Source organism: Crotalus tigris, unplaced genomic scaffold (genome assembly GCF_016545835.1).
Source record: "Crotalus tigris isolate CLP2741 ecotype Arizona unplaced genomic scaffold, ASM1654583v1 scf7180000018030.5226217, whole genome shotgun sequence".
NCBI classification, from domain to species: Eukaryota; Metazoa; Chordata; class Lepidosauria; order Squamata; family Viperidae; genus Crotalus; species Crotalus tigris.
Genome location: NW_024096786.1, coordinates 4,960,879 through 4,979,582, shown reverse-complemented (window position 1 = coordinate 4,979,582; position 18,704 = coordinate 4,960,879). Strand labels below are relative to the sequence as shown.

Here is an 18,704-nt window from a genome sequence, read left to right as displayed (position 1 = left end):
GTGCTGCTTGATTTTCATTACTAGAACTTTCTGAACCATTTGCACGTTCTACTATTGGGGCACAATCATCAGCATAGTACAGATTGTTGATGTTTCTTCCTCCAATTTTGAAACCATACTCATTTTCTTCCAATCCAACTTCCCTCATATTCAGAATATAAATTGAATAAATAAGGCAAAAATATATAGCCTTGTCTCAATATCCCCTACCTCTTTATTTCCTATCTACTGTGTCTCCCCAAAAGTAAGACCTACCCTGAAAATAAGCTCTAGCTTGATTTGGGTGTGGGCCTAATATAAGCCCTGCCCCCAAAATAAGCCCTAGTTTTGGGGTGAGGCGCATGCCTAAAAATCAAGGTAGGGGGTGGTGGAGCTGCCCCATGTGCCTTGCACCCACTTACTGTTGCAGCCAGGTCTCTCATGAACCAACACCTGCCTCGTCAGCCTACTTCTTCTGCGTCACGTGTCACCCCCAGCCTCCATTTCACTATCAGAAGCCTACAGGAAGTGCCTCTGCAGCTGAGAATGGAGCTCCGGACTGATGCGCACATTGCTCCCTCCAGCCTCCATTTCGCCATCTGAGGTCTTCCGGAAAGGCCTCTGCAGCAGAGAACTGAGTTCCAGATTGTATCTGCAGCTTGATTCTCGGCTGCAGAGGCATTTCCTAAAGGCCTCTGATGGCGAAATGGAGGCTGGGGGCAACATGCGCAAGGTGAGGCAATAAAAAGACACCCCCCCCCTCAAAGTTAAGACTTGGTGCCTTTTTTGGAGGCAAAAAAATAAAATAAAAAAGTAAGATCAGGTCTTTTTTTCAGGGAAACACGGTAGATACTCATAGACCATCCCATATATGCAGCATCTTTCAAGAATGCTATTTTACAAAACTCCTAAACTAATTCAAGCTTCACACTAAATCATCTCTTTGTAGCCGATCTCGTGGGACTTTTCTAATTACAGCAGCAAAAGAATAAAGATGCTACAGTTCTTCAGAAAGGGTGGTCATACGTAGATTTACCGGTGTGTGAAGGCAACCCAATCATAGAATGAAAAGGATGGTTACTCTTTTCTCTTTGCCACATAAGTGATATAATATCTAAGCTGAATATGCTTCTCCAAGGCTCACACAGCATCATTGTCTTATTATATAAACACTGGATAATAATATGAACTGGGAGCCAATAGTGTGACATGAACTTTTGTTAAGTAGTAACTTATCACATGGAAAATGAATAATAAATAACACAAGGGGGTTCTATATGTACATCTTAGAATAATGCATGAGATGATTGTGTTACAAAATTCCTTGGAGCTGACAAGAGTGTCAACTACAGATCACACCAGCAACAAATTTTAAAAACATGTGAAGGAGACGTATTTGTTTATATGTTTACCTACACAGATCTTTACAAAAAAGAGAATTGTTGGCTGGGAATAGGAAGGATGGTACCCTAATCCTATGTGAAAAGAGTGGTTGTTTCTTTTTTTGCCAATTCTCCATTTAAATACATCTCTAGCATAATAACTCTTATGCTTTTGAGGAGTTGCACAGAATGCATGTGAGAGGCTGCAGCAGAAAAAGCAGGTGGAAAAGTCTCCTCTTCTCTGGTATGATCTTGCAGAGTTCTTTGAAGCACAACCTCAATCAGAATGCTTCCCATTTTATTCCTCGTGAGTGCAACACACACACACCACCAATCTCTGAAGAAATATATAGTATTTCACATTACATCTCATATTGCTGCTATCAAAAAAAGGATTTGAAAAAAAATGAAAGTTTCTTTTTGACTTTTGGCAGTTGGATGAAGGGGAATATAAAGATCTTATGCATATGCAAAATATTATCCTAAACGGAAACACACTTGAGCTACATACTGTAAGTGTGGAAAGGGACATTTAAGATCAGGGCTTTTTTCCCCTCATAGAACGCCCAGAACGGAGTTCCAGCACCTTTTTGGGATGGAGCCTTGTAGGGTAGGCAAGGTGGGTTGTATGATATGTGTGAGTTCCGGCACCTTTTTTTTTTTTTTTTTTTAGAAAAAAAGCAGTGTTTAAGGTATTTACTAAAAAGGGTGTGCAAAATGTTTTAATTCAAACCATTACCAATTTGAAATGCCCCATTTTGAGACCAAAACAGTTGTTTTACAGTTGAAGTGGTCTGTTTCAACCATTATGGTAGTTTCAAAATAGTGATCTGAACTCAAAATAGAAGAGTCCATTTCTGAAAAAGCTTGCAAGAATATTGCAGGGATTTGTCAAGGCAGTCACCAAGAATAAACCTGACTCAAAGGCATATGCATGTGCCTCTATGTATGTGCACGCGCGCGCACACACACACACACACACACACACTTTAGGTACTGCTAGATATAATGACTGAGTGAATACAGGCTTCGTCACATGTTCCCTCTTCCAACCTTGCTTACCTCCAGGTCATAGAGATATCTGAAGTTGCTCTTTTGGTTAGCAGCTCTCTTTACAGCTTCAGCCAACTCCATAGCTCCTCTGCCCCCCTCTGACCAGTGCCGGCAAGGGATTGCATCAAAAGCTCCAAACTGTTTGGCCATCTCACAGACTAAATTAATCTCAGCAGGAGAGTCCGTTCTGCCAACAAAATAGTTTTGGATTATTTCATTTGCGGTAGTATTCATTAATCATAAGCCGGGTTGGCTTAAGGAATTTGGGGGTTCAATGCAACATCAGGTTTGCAACCTTCCACCCAGATCTAGAGTAATATCACAGATGGACTCTTGCAGAATGGCAGTGGAGGAAGAAGGGCAGTGTGATTTAGAACAGAAGCCCCCAACCTTTTGGGCACCAGGGACCGTTTCTGTGGAGAGAGGTTTTTTCGCAGAGCAGAGGGGCCGTGGTTTTGCATGTTGCCTGCATCTCATGGATGGGGCTTCGCTTGTTTGAGTGGCCCAGTTTCTGGCATGCCATGGCCAGTGCCGGTCCACGGATCAGGGTTTGTGGACCCCTGCTTTAGAGGAAATAGACCTTTTTGCTGACAGCACCATTCATCATGGAGGAAAATTTTGCTTAGCAGCTATTTGCCTCTGGGTGGGCCTCTCTACCTCAAAACCCTGCTATATAGGGTTGTATGCACATAACTCAGGTATCTCACTGAAGCAGTACGTGTGAACTTAAATGGACTCCAGAAGATGGTAGAGGACAGGAAGACCTGGAGGAACATTGTCCATGGGGTCGCGATGGGTCGGACACGACTTCACAATTAACAACAACAACAACAACTCAGGTACCTATAGCTTGCTTTTGCCTGCTATTCCACTTGTGAAGAGGCACTTTCTGGACCAGCTCCATATGCTGTGGCCCCTTTAAAGGGGCTCTGATCATATATACTTAAAAGTTCTCCATGCTCAAAAATGGATGACAATAGTAGATTTGGGTAGATTAATTCTATTAATAAATATCATTGGATACTTATGCATACAAACCTTGCACGATCTTATTTTCAATGTCATGACAGGTAAGCAATCCCAGCAAGAGCAAAATAATTTATATACACACGATGAGCTCAAATATCTACCAATACCTACAAATTAATCATAGCAATAGACACTGGTTTGCTGTAAAGGTCAGAAGCTGATATTTCTTTTCTTTTCCCCCACCCTCCACCTGACTGCTTGCGTAATCTGATCATCCAATTCCTAGTAGTTTTCCTGTTCCTCTTAATTAAATAAGAATTAGCCCCTGGAGGAATGGATCCCAAATCACAGGTAGAGCTTTTAAGGCTGACTTGAACTTCAACTTCTTCCCATTCAGACCTGACTCACCTTCCATCACCTTTTCCCCGAAAACCTTCAGTATGTACAATACACAGAAATATTTTTATGCTGAAGGGGTTTCTTTGATATAATTGAAAGTTTGTTCTGAATATTATTTTGACTGGTTGCATGTAAGAAGTAAACAAAATATTTAAAATTAGCCTCTCTCCTTAATTCTGGAGAAGGCTTTAATGATGGGAAATGTGGAAGGAAAAAGCAAACCAGGATGACCAACAGCAAGGAGAATGGACTCGGTTACAGTGGAGATGGTTCACCTTTGGAAGACCTGAAGGACTAGATTAGGGACAGATCATACTGGAGAAAATTCTGTCTTCATGGCCATTAAGACTTGACACTGACTGGATGGTACATAACTGTAGAGAGAATAAAGAATGGCCTTAAAGGACCGGAGAAAGAGCTGCTATCAAGGCAATGGTTTGATAAGAGGGGCTTAAGCCTGGGCCAAGAAAATAATGTGAGAAAATACGGGCCCTCTCACAGAATAAATTAATCTCAGCAGCAGAGTCCATTCTGCCCCCCAAAATATTTATTGGATTATTTCATTTGTGTTAATATTCATCGATCATAGGCAGAATTGATCTGCACAAGTGGGAGGGAGGGGGGGAAGCACATTCAGAATCACAAGAGTCTGTTACTATAGCAGTTATAATAAAAGTAATTATGAACTACATGGTATTGGTTTTTAATCTGCTCTAACTTGAGGCTGTTCAAATTTATTAGGAAAGAATATAAAGGTGTTTTCTCTTCTCATATCTTGTATGTGACTGATCACCGTAGTTACTTCTTTGTGAGACAGATGTACTCATTTCAGGTCAATTTCAACTTTTTTTCCCATAAGACCTATCTCCAGGACTGGATATAACTAATGTCTGGCATTATTACTTACAGGGTGGGACTTCTTGTCTCAAGTATCATTACTGGAATTTCTACTTTTATTGCCATTATTATTATTAAATAAATTCAGCATGGTTTTCATCAGCTTTTAAAAAAGGATCTTTCTGTATACATATTGGTGTCATTAGTATTAGTATATTATCCTAATTATTATTAGGTATTTACTAGGATATTAAAAATAATTATTATTAGGATATTATTATCTTAATGAGAAGAACTATGCCTCAATGAAAGATTTGTCATTTTAAGCATTTGGACAACTATTCTGTACTTTAGAAGATTATCAACACCTGTATAATCAAAAAGAACCTGTGGAACTGGTATTTAACTGGATGCATTCAACAGATGGCTGGATGAAAGAGCTACCATCAAGCCTGAAGTCCAAAAATTTGTATAGCCAATCAAAGCAGATGCTCAGTTTTCTTTTTTAGCAGAAAACTCAGAACAAGATAATTGCATAGCTCTTCGATTTTGGAGGCAATATATGTAACGAACACAGACTTGCAAAAAGAAAACAAAATTCTGCATGCATACCTTAAAATAAATGTTCCATCTCTTTCTACAAATTGAATAGTTAACAGACATTCACTATTAGCAAAGAATAGCTTCAGGAAAAATGAAAGCATGATGCACAGAAGAATGCAGCCCCAATCACTTCAGTCTCTTCGAGGCTGCTTTGAGCTTTTTTAAAACATGGGGAAATTCCAAGCAAATAATTCAGATAGATAGGTTGTTCCTTTTTCAGAAATGGCTTTTAATATAAACTATCGGGGAGTGATGGTGAACCTTTTAGAGATCAAGTGCCCAAACTGCAACTCAATACCCACTTATGCATCGTCGAATCCCGGGTGGGTGTGGCCCATTGGGTGGGTGTGGCCCATTGGGTGGGCGTGGCCCACTGGGTGGGTGTGGCTACGGTGGTAACGGCAGACTGGGTGGGACTAAAAAGTTGAATCAACCAATTCCAACTTTGCAAGATCTTTTTTTTCCCTGCGAGAAGTTGAAATTGATTGATTGAACCCCCTTTTTTTTTTTTTGCACATGGCAGCGGAGGCCTAAAGGAAAAGGTTTTATAAAACCCAGCTGAAGGTCTACGACTGGGGCGACGGCGCATGTGCCTACAGAGAGGGCTCTGAGTGCCGCCTCTGGCACTTGTGCCATAGGTTCGCCACCACTGCTATAAGGTATCATTAAACAAATTACAAATTTAAGAAAATAAATAATGTAAAAAGAAAGGACTGATGATCAACATATCACATTTTCAATACACTTCTCATCTTACGGTTGAAATAAATGTAAGACGTTCAGGATGGATGTCTGTAAGGGAGAGGGGAAAAGGAAGGGCAAGGGGAAGAGACTAAAAGTCACAACATGTGCATGATGGCATCACCATACCCTGCCTTACCTACTTGCATCAGGCATTGGAATGCAAGAATGTAATGGTGGTAGTTGCTCAATGAGTCTCTGCACTTGAGTTTTGGCATAACTGAATTATGCTAAGGATGCCATTAGTCTCAAGAAAACAGAGGAAGTTGAAAACAGGTTTACTTCAAAATCCCATTCTACAGTGTCCACTTTGTGATGGTCAAAGTTAAGTTAGAAATTTGAATTTTATATATACTTGCAAAAAACTTTCTCATGGGTAAAACCTTGAATGTCTGTGATATGGTGAGGGCTGAATATCTCCCAAATAGTCAGGAAGCTGCTAATTGCCTCAGTTCTTCTCAGTTCCTCTATTTCTACATCCGTTGGGCTGCCTTTTCTTCATCACTTCTATTGCCATATCTGTTGTTTAGGCTCATCTGTTGACTTTCATATCAATGTCTCCTCAATTCTTTAATGCTGAAATTATATTTCAATGAGGCAATACCGGCAACCAATCCACACACAACCTCTCATAATAGTTAATTAATAAAAAATTGATTTCGGAGGAAAAAACATAAGATAGAATCTAGTTCGCATAGAAATAATGCTCATAATTTCTTTTTTCTTAGGTGCAGAAGAGACAAATTATTTTACCTGAAAACATTAAGCGCCAGAACCACAGGAACCCCAAACTGCTGGGTAATTTGAATTTGCTTCAGCAAGTTGCTGCAACCATCCGACACCAGCTTGAGATTCTGTATGGGGAATGAAAGAAAACCAACAACAAATATAAATTTGTTATTGTTTTATTACTGTGCACTTAATATACAATATGGATCAGTGCAATGAATTTCTGTCTACCTACATTAGTTCTTATGTCCAATTACCTTAAACAGAAATGCCTGTCAAACTCCCTATAAAAAAATGTAAATGTGCTAAGAGGAAAAAAACGGAATGGGAAATTGAATAGAAATTGCCCATCTCCCTCTTATATATTAATTACCTTCTTTCCTGTGATATAATTATTCATTAGATTTATATCTTTCTACCTTCTAGAAGTGACAAGTGACTTACATAGGGATCTCCATTCATTTTATTCCTGTACCAGCAATCTTTTGAAGTAGATTGGGCTGAGACAGTGACTGGCCCAAAGTTAATTTCCACAACTGAGGGGATACTTGATTATGGACTAGAATGTGAAACTGCTTCTATTGAAAACCTTACAAGTCTACTATGGTTGATACATAAATGAAATTATATTCACTGATAATATCTACATAGCAATATTTTTAGTGCTATTATTGGCTGATCAAGATGTATGAGTGAATTCACATCCTTGACCACATGGACTTGCAGTAAATAGTTAGTAAAAAAAAAAAATCAACCTTGGAATCTGAATGGAACAAAAAAATAGTGTGTGAAAACAGAGAAGAGAAATTCTAGCAATGGATTATGTGAATACAAGTGCTTGTTTCTGAAAGATAAGAAGTATTATCCTTTCACAGCTAATTGTTTAAGCCAGGGGTCCATAACCTGTGGGCTGCAGCCTGGTAGTGGGCCATGGCCAACTGGCCACGGGACAGGCTGGAGCCACGAGGCACAAAAACAGGCTGTTGCCGCAACATGAGGTGCAAAAATGGGACTCAGCCGCACCGCGAGGTGCAAAAATGGGATGCCGCTGTGTGGTAAAGCACAAAAAAGGGATGCCACTGTGCCATGAGGCACAAAAATGGGCTGCCCCTGTGCCACAGGGTGCGAAAATGGGCTGCCGCTATGCCATGCAAAAATGGGCTGCCGCCGTGCTGTGAGGTGCAAAAATGGGCTGCCGCCATGCCTCGGGGCATGAAAACAGGACGCTGCCATGCCTCGGGGGGGGGGTGAAAACAGGATGCCACCATGCCATAAGGAGCAAAAATGGGATGACACCATTCCGTGAGGTGCAAAAATGGGCTGCCGCCATGCCACAAAGCACAAAAATGGGATGCTGCCACACCATGCAAAAACAGACCGCCGCCATGCCTTGGGGCATGAAAACAGGCTGCCACTGCATTGCAAAGCATGGAAATGGGGCTCTGCACCATGCAAGAATGGAGCAGGGCTAGTGAGTATCACATGGGTGCTAGCCCCACCCCTTTTGCGTCATGCACGTGCTCACATGTGCATGTGAAAAATACTTTCCCCTCCCTTTCCCCAAGAAAGGTTAGTGACCTCTGGTTTAAGCAACTCACAACCATATTCAGAACCTCTGACTTTGTTATTTTTTGCCATTAAAAAGCTGGTGATATTCCAGAGACAAGTTTGTTTAAATACCAAATTTAATTTCCATCTTCTTCCTCCTAGTAAAACCCCAAACAATTTACAAGCAAACAATAAGAACAGTTTTAAATAAATCATCATACTATTACCATCACCCCTTAAAAATAATATAAACAAAAGTTACAAAAGGCAAGTTAACATTTGATTAATGTAGCCTTACAATAAAGATACCACTAGTATTCCCGAGTTGTTCCTAACTGCTTCAGGTCAGCCTATAGTTGGAAGCTTACAAAATGTAATTGAACAAAATATTTGAACAAATAAACAAATATTCCCAGTCTTAGCATTGTGAATTGTATTTTCTAGAATTATAAGGAGGACTTTTCTAGGTAACCTTTTTATATGAGTTGGATGGCATTGGGAGAAAAAGACATTTCAATACATTGGATTAAGCCATTTAGTAATAGCTATTTAGGGAAAATATTTCTAAGAAATGGATTTTAATATAATGTTCTCACCTCTTCTGTATAGTCTTTCTTAAGAGGTGCACCAGCTATAACCTGAAATTACAAACAAATAATTAAAGAATAGCCAAACATTTAGATGCACCTAAAATATGTGATCATCATGATTTCTAGAATAGAGAAACCGTGCAAAATTTTTATTTGAATATTTACATAAAAACTATTAATGTTACTTTGTACATATATTTTTAATTACCAGGATTTTAATATGGGGATTTTGGAATAGTGCTTTTCCCCTTAAATTTGTACTATTGTATGTCTGACTAAACAAATCTCTAGTATTTTGCAACTACTGTAGATAATACTAGACTCAAGTTCTGAATCTTAGTTTTTAATCTGAAGATACAGCTATTTCAATGAATGTTTTTAAGTTAGAGTACTTAATAATTAACATACTTTCTGTGCTAGAAAATGATTTTTTCTAACCCAATGGGAATTTGAAGAAGAAACAATTGTAGGAGGAAGTCTCAGATCCTTCTTTCTGCCTTGAGAAGTACTCCCCTGGTTCCTATCTCTGCTCCAATTCATGTCATCAATCAGATATCCTATTTCAGTGATGGAGACCGAGTGCCCAAACTGCAACCCAAAACCCACTTATGCATCGTCGGGTGCCGGGTGGGCAGAGCCCATTGGGTGGGTGTAGCTGCGGTGGTAATGGCAGACTGGGTAGGACTAAAAAGTTCAATCAATCAATTCCAATTTTGTAAGATCTTTTTTTTCCCACGAGAAGTTAAAATTGACTGATTGATTGAACCTTTTTTTTTTTTTTGTACAAGGCGGCGGAGGCCTAAAGTGAAAAGGTTTTATAAAACCCAGCTGAAGGCCTAGGAGTGGGGTGACGGCACGTGTGCCCACAGAGAGGGCTCTGAGTGCCGCCTCTGGCACCCGTGCCATAGGTTCGTCACCACTGTCCTATGTGATTAAATCAACTTAAGAAAAATATAGCTGAGCAAGAGAAACCATATGAAGGGAAGGTTAAGGAACTTCTGCTCTTGGATTATATTCTGTGAACTGGTTAGAAGTTTCAGTGGGCACAAAAACAAATGAGGCAAACTATATTCCTTTCATTTGCTCATTCACAAAGCCAGAGTTCATAACGGAAAAGACAACAATAAACCAAAGCTTCAAACTGTGATTTATAGCCTAATCCTAGGTATGACAGTCCCTAATTCTGTTTGCCCATCACACAAGCCCTTTAAAATCAGCCTAACAGCTTATTATAATATGTCAATCCAGTTAATAAATTCCAGCTTCCTACTAAGAAATCATGTTCTTGCCAAATCCTAAATAATCCTATTACTCAAAAACAATTACTAAGAAGTATAAGTCTAGTAAACTACACCTGGCAATAGTTCAGTGGAAATACAGGAAAAAAAATGAAATGAAAAGAAAAGATAAAAGAAAAGAACACAAATCTTTACATTGGAGGGTGAACTGAAAAAGTTCTGGGGAAAACATTTAGTTCAGTTGGTCAGTTGTTTTTCTTGCTTAAACTGAATATCTTATTTAGTGAAAAATTGGTGAAACTATGATTTAAAAAAATCGATTGTGCAGTCTCCTTGAGGTCTCAAAGAAATGCATTTCACAAACAAACAAACAAACAAGGGTTGTCAGATACAGAATCATTGATATTTTTTAACTGAGTCTGTACCCCAAAGAAGTGAAGATAGTACAAATATTAAGGCTGCATCCCAGAATAGCATATTGCAGCTGCATTATACCAAGATGAATGAATTTTATATTTCCCAAAATGGAAGCAACAAGGCACATTTGCAAAATATTAATATTTTCAATGGGGAGGGGAGGGAAGGTTAAAAGATTTAAAAATAAGGATGCAAAAACCAAAACTTGTGGTACTTTTAGCATGATGTTAAAGTATTAATGTGAAAGATTGCCATTGGACAAATCTGGGCAATCACTAAATGGTAGCAGAGTTAAGAGTTTTCGATAATTCTTTGGCATCATCCAACTTTTTGCAGCTCATATACAGTATAGTAGCTTTAAGAGTGAAGAATGAGAATAGCAAAAATAGAAACAAGACATGTATAAAGGTGTAAAGGCACTGATGGATTATAACCAAAGTAGTTAGCATATAATCTTGGAACAATTAGTACTTGTAGTTAAACATCAGCATCCAGTGGCGTAGAAATTTGAAAAACCTTGGGGAAAAAGAGGAGGAGGGGAAGGATCAAGCTCAAACAAGAAATTAAAATTAAATGAAAGAAAAAAGTAAGGAATCAAAAGATAAAAGCCAGACTGCATGCCTGGGTGACAGGCTGTGAGAACAGAAAGTAATACAAAAATTTTGGGAGGGAAGACAGAAAATATAGGGTTTAATATATTGCTACAATCAGAATTTTTTTTAAAAAAAAAGATAAAGAAACAGGGTGCAATTTAGTCAAGTTGAGTACTTTTAAATTCCATACAATTAATAATTCCCTCCCAATGAATTTAACAGATCAAAGTTCTTAGCTTTGATTGGAATGTACCCATAGTTGACTCAAATAAGGAAATAATTAGGGGGATGTAGGAAAAAGACTTAGGAACTAGCAATGGGTGATAGTTCAAACTGTGGGACCATAAGCCAGTTATTGCAATGTGAAGGATGAACTTCAAGGGTTAAAAAAAAAAAGTAAAAAAAATAGCAAGCAGATTTGATTCCAGTTCCCAAATTTCTTAAGCCCTGTAGAGAGCCTCCTTCCTTTGAATACCTTTAAAACTATTGTCTCTTGATAATACAGAGGATGAGACTGTTAATTGGCTTGCAATGCGCTAGGAGTCATTTCAACCAGTTCTAAAACTGAAATGTTTATACATATTTCAAATGATAAGCTGTTTAAAAAGTAGGGAGTTCTGAAGATTTATTCTCTGTTTTATTTGAGAGGTAGAGACACTTACATTTGGCCCCCCTCCATGCATCTTCAAAGCCCTCACTGTAGCCACAAGCACAACCACACTGGGAATCAAGCCAGAAGCTCTGCATTTGATGTTGAAGAATTTCTCCATCCCAATATCAGCACCGAAACCGGCTTCAGTTACTGTTGGGAATAAAGGGTTAATTTAAGTTAACGTGGATCAATGAACCCAGGATATGTTGCTATTTGAGGACTGTCAACAGTTCAGTATATACACAAGTAACTTCATCTGTGCAGGATACTTCATCATGAATGACCATGTTTTCATAGGAACGGGCAGTGCCTTTAGTTTTAAAGAAGAGATTGGAGATTCTCCCACACTTGAAATTTCAATCAATGCCTTAAAAAAAAAATGTATTGTACACATTTACACAATGCCATATATCATGTACCCATTCCTAAGGAAAAAAAATCCTCCAACTGTTAAAATGTGTTACTAGAGCAATTTTGGTATTATACAGCCAAATAATTACTTAATGCAAATAGTTATTTGTTGTTTACTTCTTAGATTTGTACTCCATTTTTCCTTCAGAAAAACATATATAGATTTTTATTCTCTTTTCCCACCACCACAACAAGCCTGCACAGAGAGTGGGGTTTTTTTTTAACCAAACTTTAGCTACTGCCTGAAGCACACACATTCTCAAGTTCAGATTAGAAAGCTCTTTCTACATATTGAGAAACTTCTTTTGCACAATGGCTGCCACTTCAGTCCACTTTCACAAGTCAGAGGCTTTACCAAATCTTCACGCAGTTTGGAAAATCTTTACATGATCAGGAACAAAATGTTCACACAATAAACTGCCTTAAAAGTACCTCTCATACATCAGCTGGAATCTAGTTAAGTTTTAAACAGAATTATTGAAACCAAAGGGTCTTATTAATAAAAATTAATACAATTTACTGATTTTAATGCATCTGCTCCAAGCAAGGATCTAACCTATTATTCTTTGGTGAAGACTTCATGCCATTAGTTCTGAAAAGGTCTTATATTGATGGCTGAAGGCCTGCAGCCAAGAGAGAATCTTACCTAAAGCCACGTCACAGAATTCTTGCTGTAAGTGTGACCTCCCACTAACTTTGGAGAGTTTCATAATTGACAAAATGGCAGATGAGGCATCACAGTGCAAACTCCGCTCCTTTTCTACACATGTCAACATTGCATCTTCAGAATGGGCTGCAATTGCTCTGTCTGCCATCTTGCCAATTTTGACACACCTACCCATCAACTCTGAACTCATATGCAAAGGATTCTAATCTTCATCAGGATTATACACTGCATGATATATAGAAAGCACTAGAAAGAAACTGTCGTAAAAACAATGTCAGCCTTTTAAGCCAGATCAGTTCAGAAAACAGATTATGGGAACATTGTTTATTGTTGTAGAATGTAACAACAGAATCTTGAAAGCTTGTCAGATTTTCTTTCCACTCCGTTTTATACCAAACTGATTCAAAGCAGGGTTATTTTGAGTTTCTTTCTCATACTTTCCCAGGACTGAGTTGCTGTTTTTTCTTCTCTATTCCTCCATCAAGATTACATTATTTTACAAACAGACTAATCGCTCCTGAATAAAAGATATGATATGAATATTAATGTGTCACTTACTCTCATACTCTAAACATAAGTATGAGGACATAGTATTTATTTATTTAGTCAATGATTTTTTTCAATTAAAAGAGCAATTATAAAGTGAAACAAACTAATATCACATATACTAAAAGACAAATCACATGATATTACATTCACACCTCTATTATTGTAATAATACATCGACTACCCCAGTAATGATAAGTTTAAAATGTATATTAAAAATAGTATTAAAATAGTTAACAGATGAAACATAATTAAGTAATATTGATCAGATAATGAACCACAGTAGTATTCCATGTAAGTAAATAGTTGCCGTTACTGTATATGATCCAAGGAAAATGTGCTTATGGTTCATCAGTGAACTGATATTTACTTACAATCCATATATAATTTAAAGAAAACATTATTACTGCACATTTTAAATTACAGTTATTTTCAGAAAACAAATGAATATAAGATTTTAGGTAAAAAAAAATCCAGTCAGCCAATTCACATTTGGATCTTTTAATTTTATTACTTGTTTCCTCATTTACTTTAGCTTGAATTGGGAAAAACTGAGGTACAAAGCATCAAAAATATTTAATGCAATGAATCTGGGGACTGAAAACATCATAAGTCTGACAAACACAAAATCAAGAGTACAGACACTCTGACTAGTGGAGAGGAAGGAAACAGGATGCGGTATAAAGGCCACTAGGATGAAGGTAACCAACTGCAAAGGAAATAAAACAGAGAGTAAATGTAAAGATAAAGTCATGTGCCAAAGTCATGTACTTTGACCCTTGTTTGTGCTCAAATATTCAACACAATCACTTTTGTATTATTTCCTACTGGCAAATCAGAGTGCCAATGAAAATATAACCAGATAGAGGCCAGTAGGACAAAAATGATTCCAACTAGTCTTTGTTTAATAATCATGTAACTCTGGAGGCTAGTTATGTAGATATAACTAAATAAGTGTTCCGTTTCAAGACTCTGTGTTTGTATAAAGCTCTTCAGGCATTCATGCTATGTGTAATTCTACATATAAGGAGAAGAAACCAAAGTAAGCCTATTAGCTCAGCTTGGCTCTCACACCATCCTCTTTGCTTTCCAGGAGCGGAGTGTGAAATAGAAAGAGTATCTTTTGTGTAAACGAAAATCAGGGTTCCAAAAGAAGGCTCTTGCGGTCCACAAGAGTTTTCTCTCCATATGAAAGAAGAGTAACATCAAGAATGAAAACTACATTTGACTCCTGTTATTGGGTTATCTCAGTTATTAGAATCCTTTAACAAAGCTGTGTGTGTTTATGTCTGAATATACACCCAAGTTTATTTTTCTTAAGGTGGAGAGAGAGAGAGAGAGAGAGAGAGAGAGAGAGAGAGAGAGAGAGAGAGAAGATGGGGGAGGAAAGACAAATAAAAGGAAATGCCTTTATTTCCTCCCCCCCACACTAAAGTAGATAACATATGTGACTGCATATAATCTCATTCACACTATCTGGGAAATTAAAAAAAAAAAACAACTCCAGACATTCTGACAATTCAGCATTTATGGTACACATCACCCACACTTTTAGTGCAATTATTAACATGGAACATGCTTTTAGAAAGCATTTTTACAGACTACTAAATTATAAACTAAAACTCAGAACAATATACAAATAGAAGAAAGCCGCAATTGTGTTATAGCTTAACACAGTTCCATATGAGGTCTGAATCCAATAATCAACATTTACATAGCAGGGGTCCTTTAAAAAACCAGACATTTTTGTTTGGAAGGACACAAAATGAAACAGATAAGAACATTATCTACTATTAAAAATCTCATAAACAGATTTCAATAAAACAAATCTTTGCACAGTAAGCATTTAGGGTCAACACATCAAAATGAAAAACCAAAACAGCACACTGGAAGAGAGCACTAGAAAATATGCACACTAGGCTAAGTTTTAGGACATGGAACAGTGGACGCCAAATTCCAGAACAATGCAAGAGGAAATGGAAATTCTGAATTGCTGGTGGCCATATAATTCTACGATGTAAACATAGTTCTCCTTCTGCAGCTGTCAGCAAGGAAACTATGGAGTTCAAAGTTACAGAAGCACATGAACTTTAACCCCAGGGATCCAAGGCATTTTGGTTGGGGAGCAAGGCTCAATGTTTCTTGTAAAAGAGCACATTGCTAAACACAACAGCTGCCAAAATAAACCAGGATAGATCAAGATCCATCTGAAAGGATGCCACATTTTTTTTGTTAGAACAGCAAGGGTAAATGAACTAGATGTTTTTACAACATGACCCCACATCTCTTCCTAAATGAGCAATTGTGGAATGTAGTACTCTCAGATCTTTCCACGTGTTCCAAATGACTCCATAAACTTGCTCTGCTCTGTAAATTTCTAATATATTTCAGATGCTTGTGGTCCTATAATGCATGTTTTAAATCATACAAACCTGGGCTGGAAGGAAAAAAAGACATATATAATTTACATGCATTACTTTATCTTTATAGAATGGTGTTTGAGGATTCAAACTATTCAACATTTTGAGATAAATGAGCAAGCCTTTCCAAGAACAGCAGCTGGGCTCTAGAGGGATAGGGCCTGCATGGAATTACAGAGGATGATTACACAGACTGCACCAAATCTCATCCTCTCCTCATTCAAATGTACTGTTCTCTGAAGCTCTTTTTGGTTTAAAATAACAATTTTGGAGGGAAAAGGAGAGAGAGGGAGGGGATTGAGAGAGCAGTTCAAGTAAGTGACACATTAATATTTGTTTTCAATTATGTAGTCCTTGACTGTCAACAGTTTGTTTAGTGACCGTTCAATTTTACAACGGCACTGAAAAAAGTAACTTATGACCATTTTTCACTGTTACAACCTTTCCAGCACCCCCATGATCACATGATCAAAATTCAGATGTTTGGCATCTGGTTCATATTTATGACGGTTGCAGTGTCCTGGGGTCATGTGATCACCTTTTATGACCTTCTGACAGGCAAAGTCAATGGGGAAGCCAGATTCACTTAATAACCGTGTTACTAACTTATCAACTGCAGTGATTCACTTAACAACTGAAGCAAGAAAGGTCGTAAAATGGCGCAAAATTCACTTAACAAATATCTCACTTAACAACAGAAATGTTGGGATCAATTGTGGTCATAAATCAAGGACTACCTGTAATAGATTTACAATCAGTGTCTGCCTGTCTAGGGTGAGCAATCTCTAGCTCCAAAGCTGGATGAAGCCTCCAAGTCTAATTTTGCTCTTCTTGATTGGTAAAAATTGATGGCAGAGGGGTCTTGTTTTTTGGGAATTTTTGAGTTAAAAACTTTGAAAATGATTCCATAAGTCCTGAAATATATTTTCCTTGAAAAACAAATCCCAATGTATGATTTTTTCTGTCACTACTTTGTACCATCACCTGAACTATCTTTCTGTCTATACAAAAAATAACTTGGATTTTTTGTCCAAAGAATTTCTGTTAATTGATAGTTGGATTAGTATGTGACCTAAAACGATAGATTTTATCAGCATTCCGGTGAACTACAAGCAGTTTTCCATAACTTATTGTCAAAAAGGTGTTGTGGTTGATTAATAATTATATGTAATTTGGTCTTAATCAAAGTGGGGCAATGTTTTGATAGCTCAATTGCCATTGGGTGGGGAGGAAACTAAATACTAAGAGATTCTCCATATATTTACTGTAAATCTCTTACTGCAGAAGAGATCCTACTCAGCTGATAGAACAGTGTGGACAAAGTATTTATTCTATGCCATGTAATCATTATAGAAATGGGGATTTCTTACTGTTTCAATTGCAAAATGAAGCCTTGCATTAATTTATCAACATAGGAAACAATGAGAGGCATCATAACATTGCCAGATTGAATATTACATAATTTTCAATGATGTTGTAAATAAACTTTTTTGTGTGAGATGGAAGCAATTACTATAGAACTCCAAGAGATTATCCATAAAGGTGAACCAATGATCCTCTAATGCAGTGGTTCTCAACCTTTTTAATGCTGCGACCCCCAACCGGTCGTAAGTCGAGGACTACTCAACTGGTCGTAAGTCGAGGACTACTCAACTGGTGCAGCACCGTTTGCAGAATGGAACTTTTGGCGGCCTCAGCAAGGCAGAGACAGCCTGGACAATTCCTATTGGCTTTTGAAAGCCAATAGAATTAGACTCTATTCAAGAGAATCTATTCTATTGGCTTTCAAAAGACAATAGAATAAAAGGGAGTAGCACAGCTAAGGAAAAGGGAAAAAAATGGCAGACTGCGTTGTTTGGCAACCCCCGTGAAATGGTCATTCGACCCCAAATGGGGTCCCGACCCACAGGTTGAGAACCACTGCTCTAATGAAATGTAGTTGGATGAGAAAGCTGATTTCCAACTCCAAACTGATGCCTTGACAGTTCATATGGAATTTCAGATGCATGCCCAACTCTAGCCTTATTCACAAATATCTACCTGCTTCCCAATTAATGGTTGATTTGCCCTTGAATTTTCTCATTCACTTTTGCTTTTTATATGAAGATAAATTGCACAAATCAAGCAAGGGAGGAGGAGGAGAACCAGCTGCTACCATTTCCTGCCTCCTGCATATCTAACTTGAACTGGAGAATCCCTTTATTTTGTGAACTGATAGGAATAAGTTATGAGAAGAGTAGCTCTTTTGACAGTGTGCTAAATCTGAGGGAGGGAAGGACGGAAGGAAGGAAAGAAGAGATCTAGAATATTTTGCCTATGGCTGACAAAGAATTTCTCTGTGTTAGTTCAATTTTCTATTTAGCTCTATGAGTTTCAGCTGATACAGTGGAGCAGAAAGTTATCTTTGTCTCGGAGAACAGCACATGTCACACCTCTACTCAACCAGCAGCACTGGCTGCCAGATTGTTTCCAGATCCAATTCACATTGCTGATTTTGATCTTTAAAATCCTTCATGTCATGGGAAGTATATCTTTCCCTATTACGGCAGCCTGTTCCCTTAGATTCGGCAGAGAGGGCATGCTGCAGGTACCATTGTCAAGGTATCTACAGCACCCGCCTTATGGAATATTCTCCCACCTTCATCCCTGTTAATGTTCAGGAACTCCCTCAAAACCTGGTTACAGGGCACAAGTGGCTCTCTAACTGTGGTTAATATGTGATTTATATACTTAGTATCTTTGGTTGTGGTTTGTCTACTATATTTTATAATATTTAAATTTTTAATAACGATTGTTCATATTTTACATTGTTTTTTATAATATTTATTTCATATTTTACTTTATTACTGTAGACTGCCCAGAGGCACTTCTAGTGAAGCTATGATAGATAGATAGATAGATAGATAGATAGATAGATAGATAGATAGATA

The 18,704-nt window shown here is 37.8% G+C and overlaps 1 protein-coding gene across 2 annotated transcripts in view; it reads right to left on the bottom strand.

The window, feature by feature from the left end:
* MTHFD1L (methylenetetrahydrofolate dehydrogenase (NADP+ dependent) 1 like) overlaps positions 1–18,704 on the bottom strand; it is a 142,794-nt gene that overhangs the window by 42,826 nt on the left and 81,264 nt on the right. For both annotated transcript variants that reach the window (XM_039346910.1, XM_039346911.1), the window contains 4 exons: positions 11,741–11,880; positions 8,837–8,878; positions 6,717–6,817; positions 2,424–2,601 (listed from right to left, as the gene is read on the bottom strand). In XM_039346910.1, coding sequence (XP_039202844.1) covers positions 2,424–2,601; positions 6,717–6,817; positions 8,837–8,878; positions 11,741–11,880 — 461 coding nt within the window. The remainder of the gene's footprint in view (positions 1–2,423; positions 2,602–6,716; positions 6,818–8,836; positions 8,879–11,740; positions 11,881–18,704) is intronic.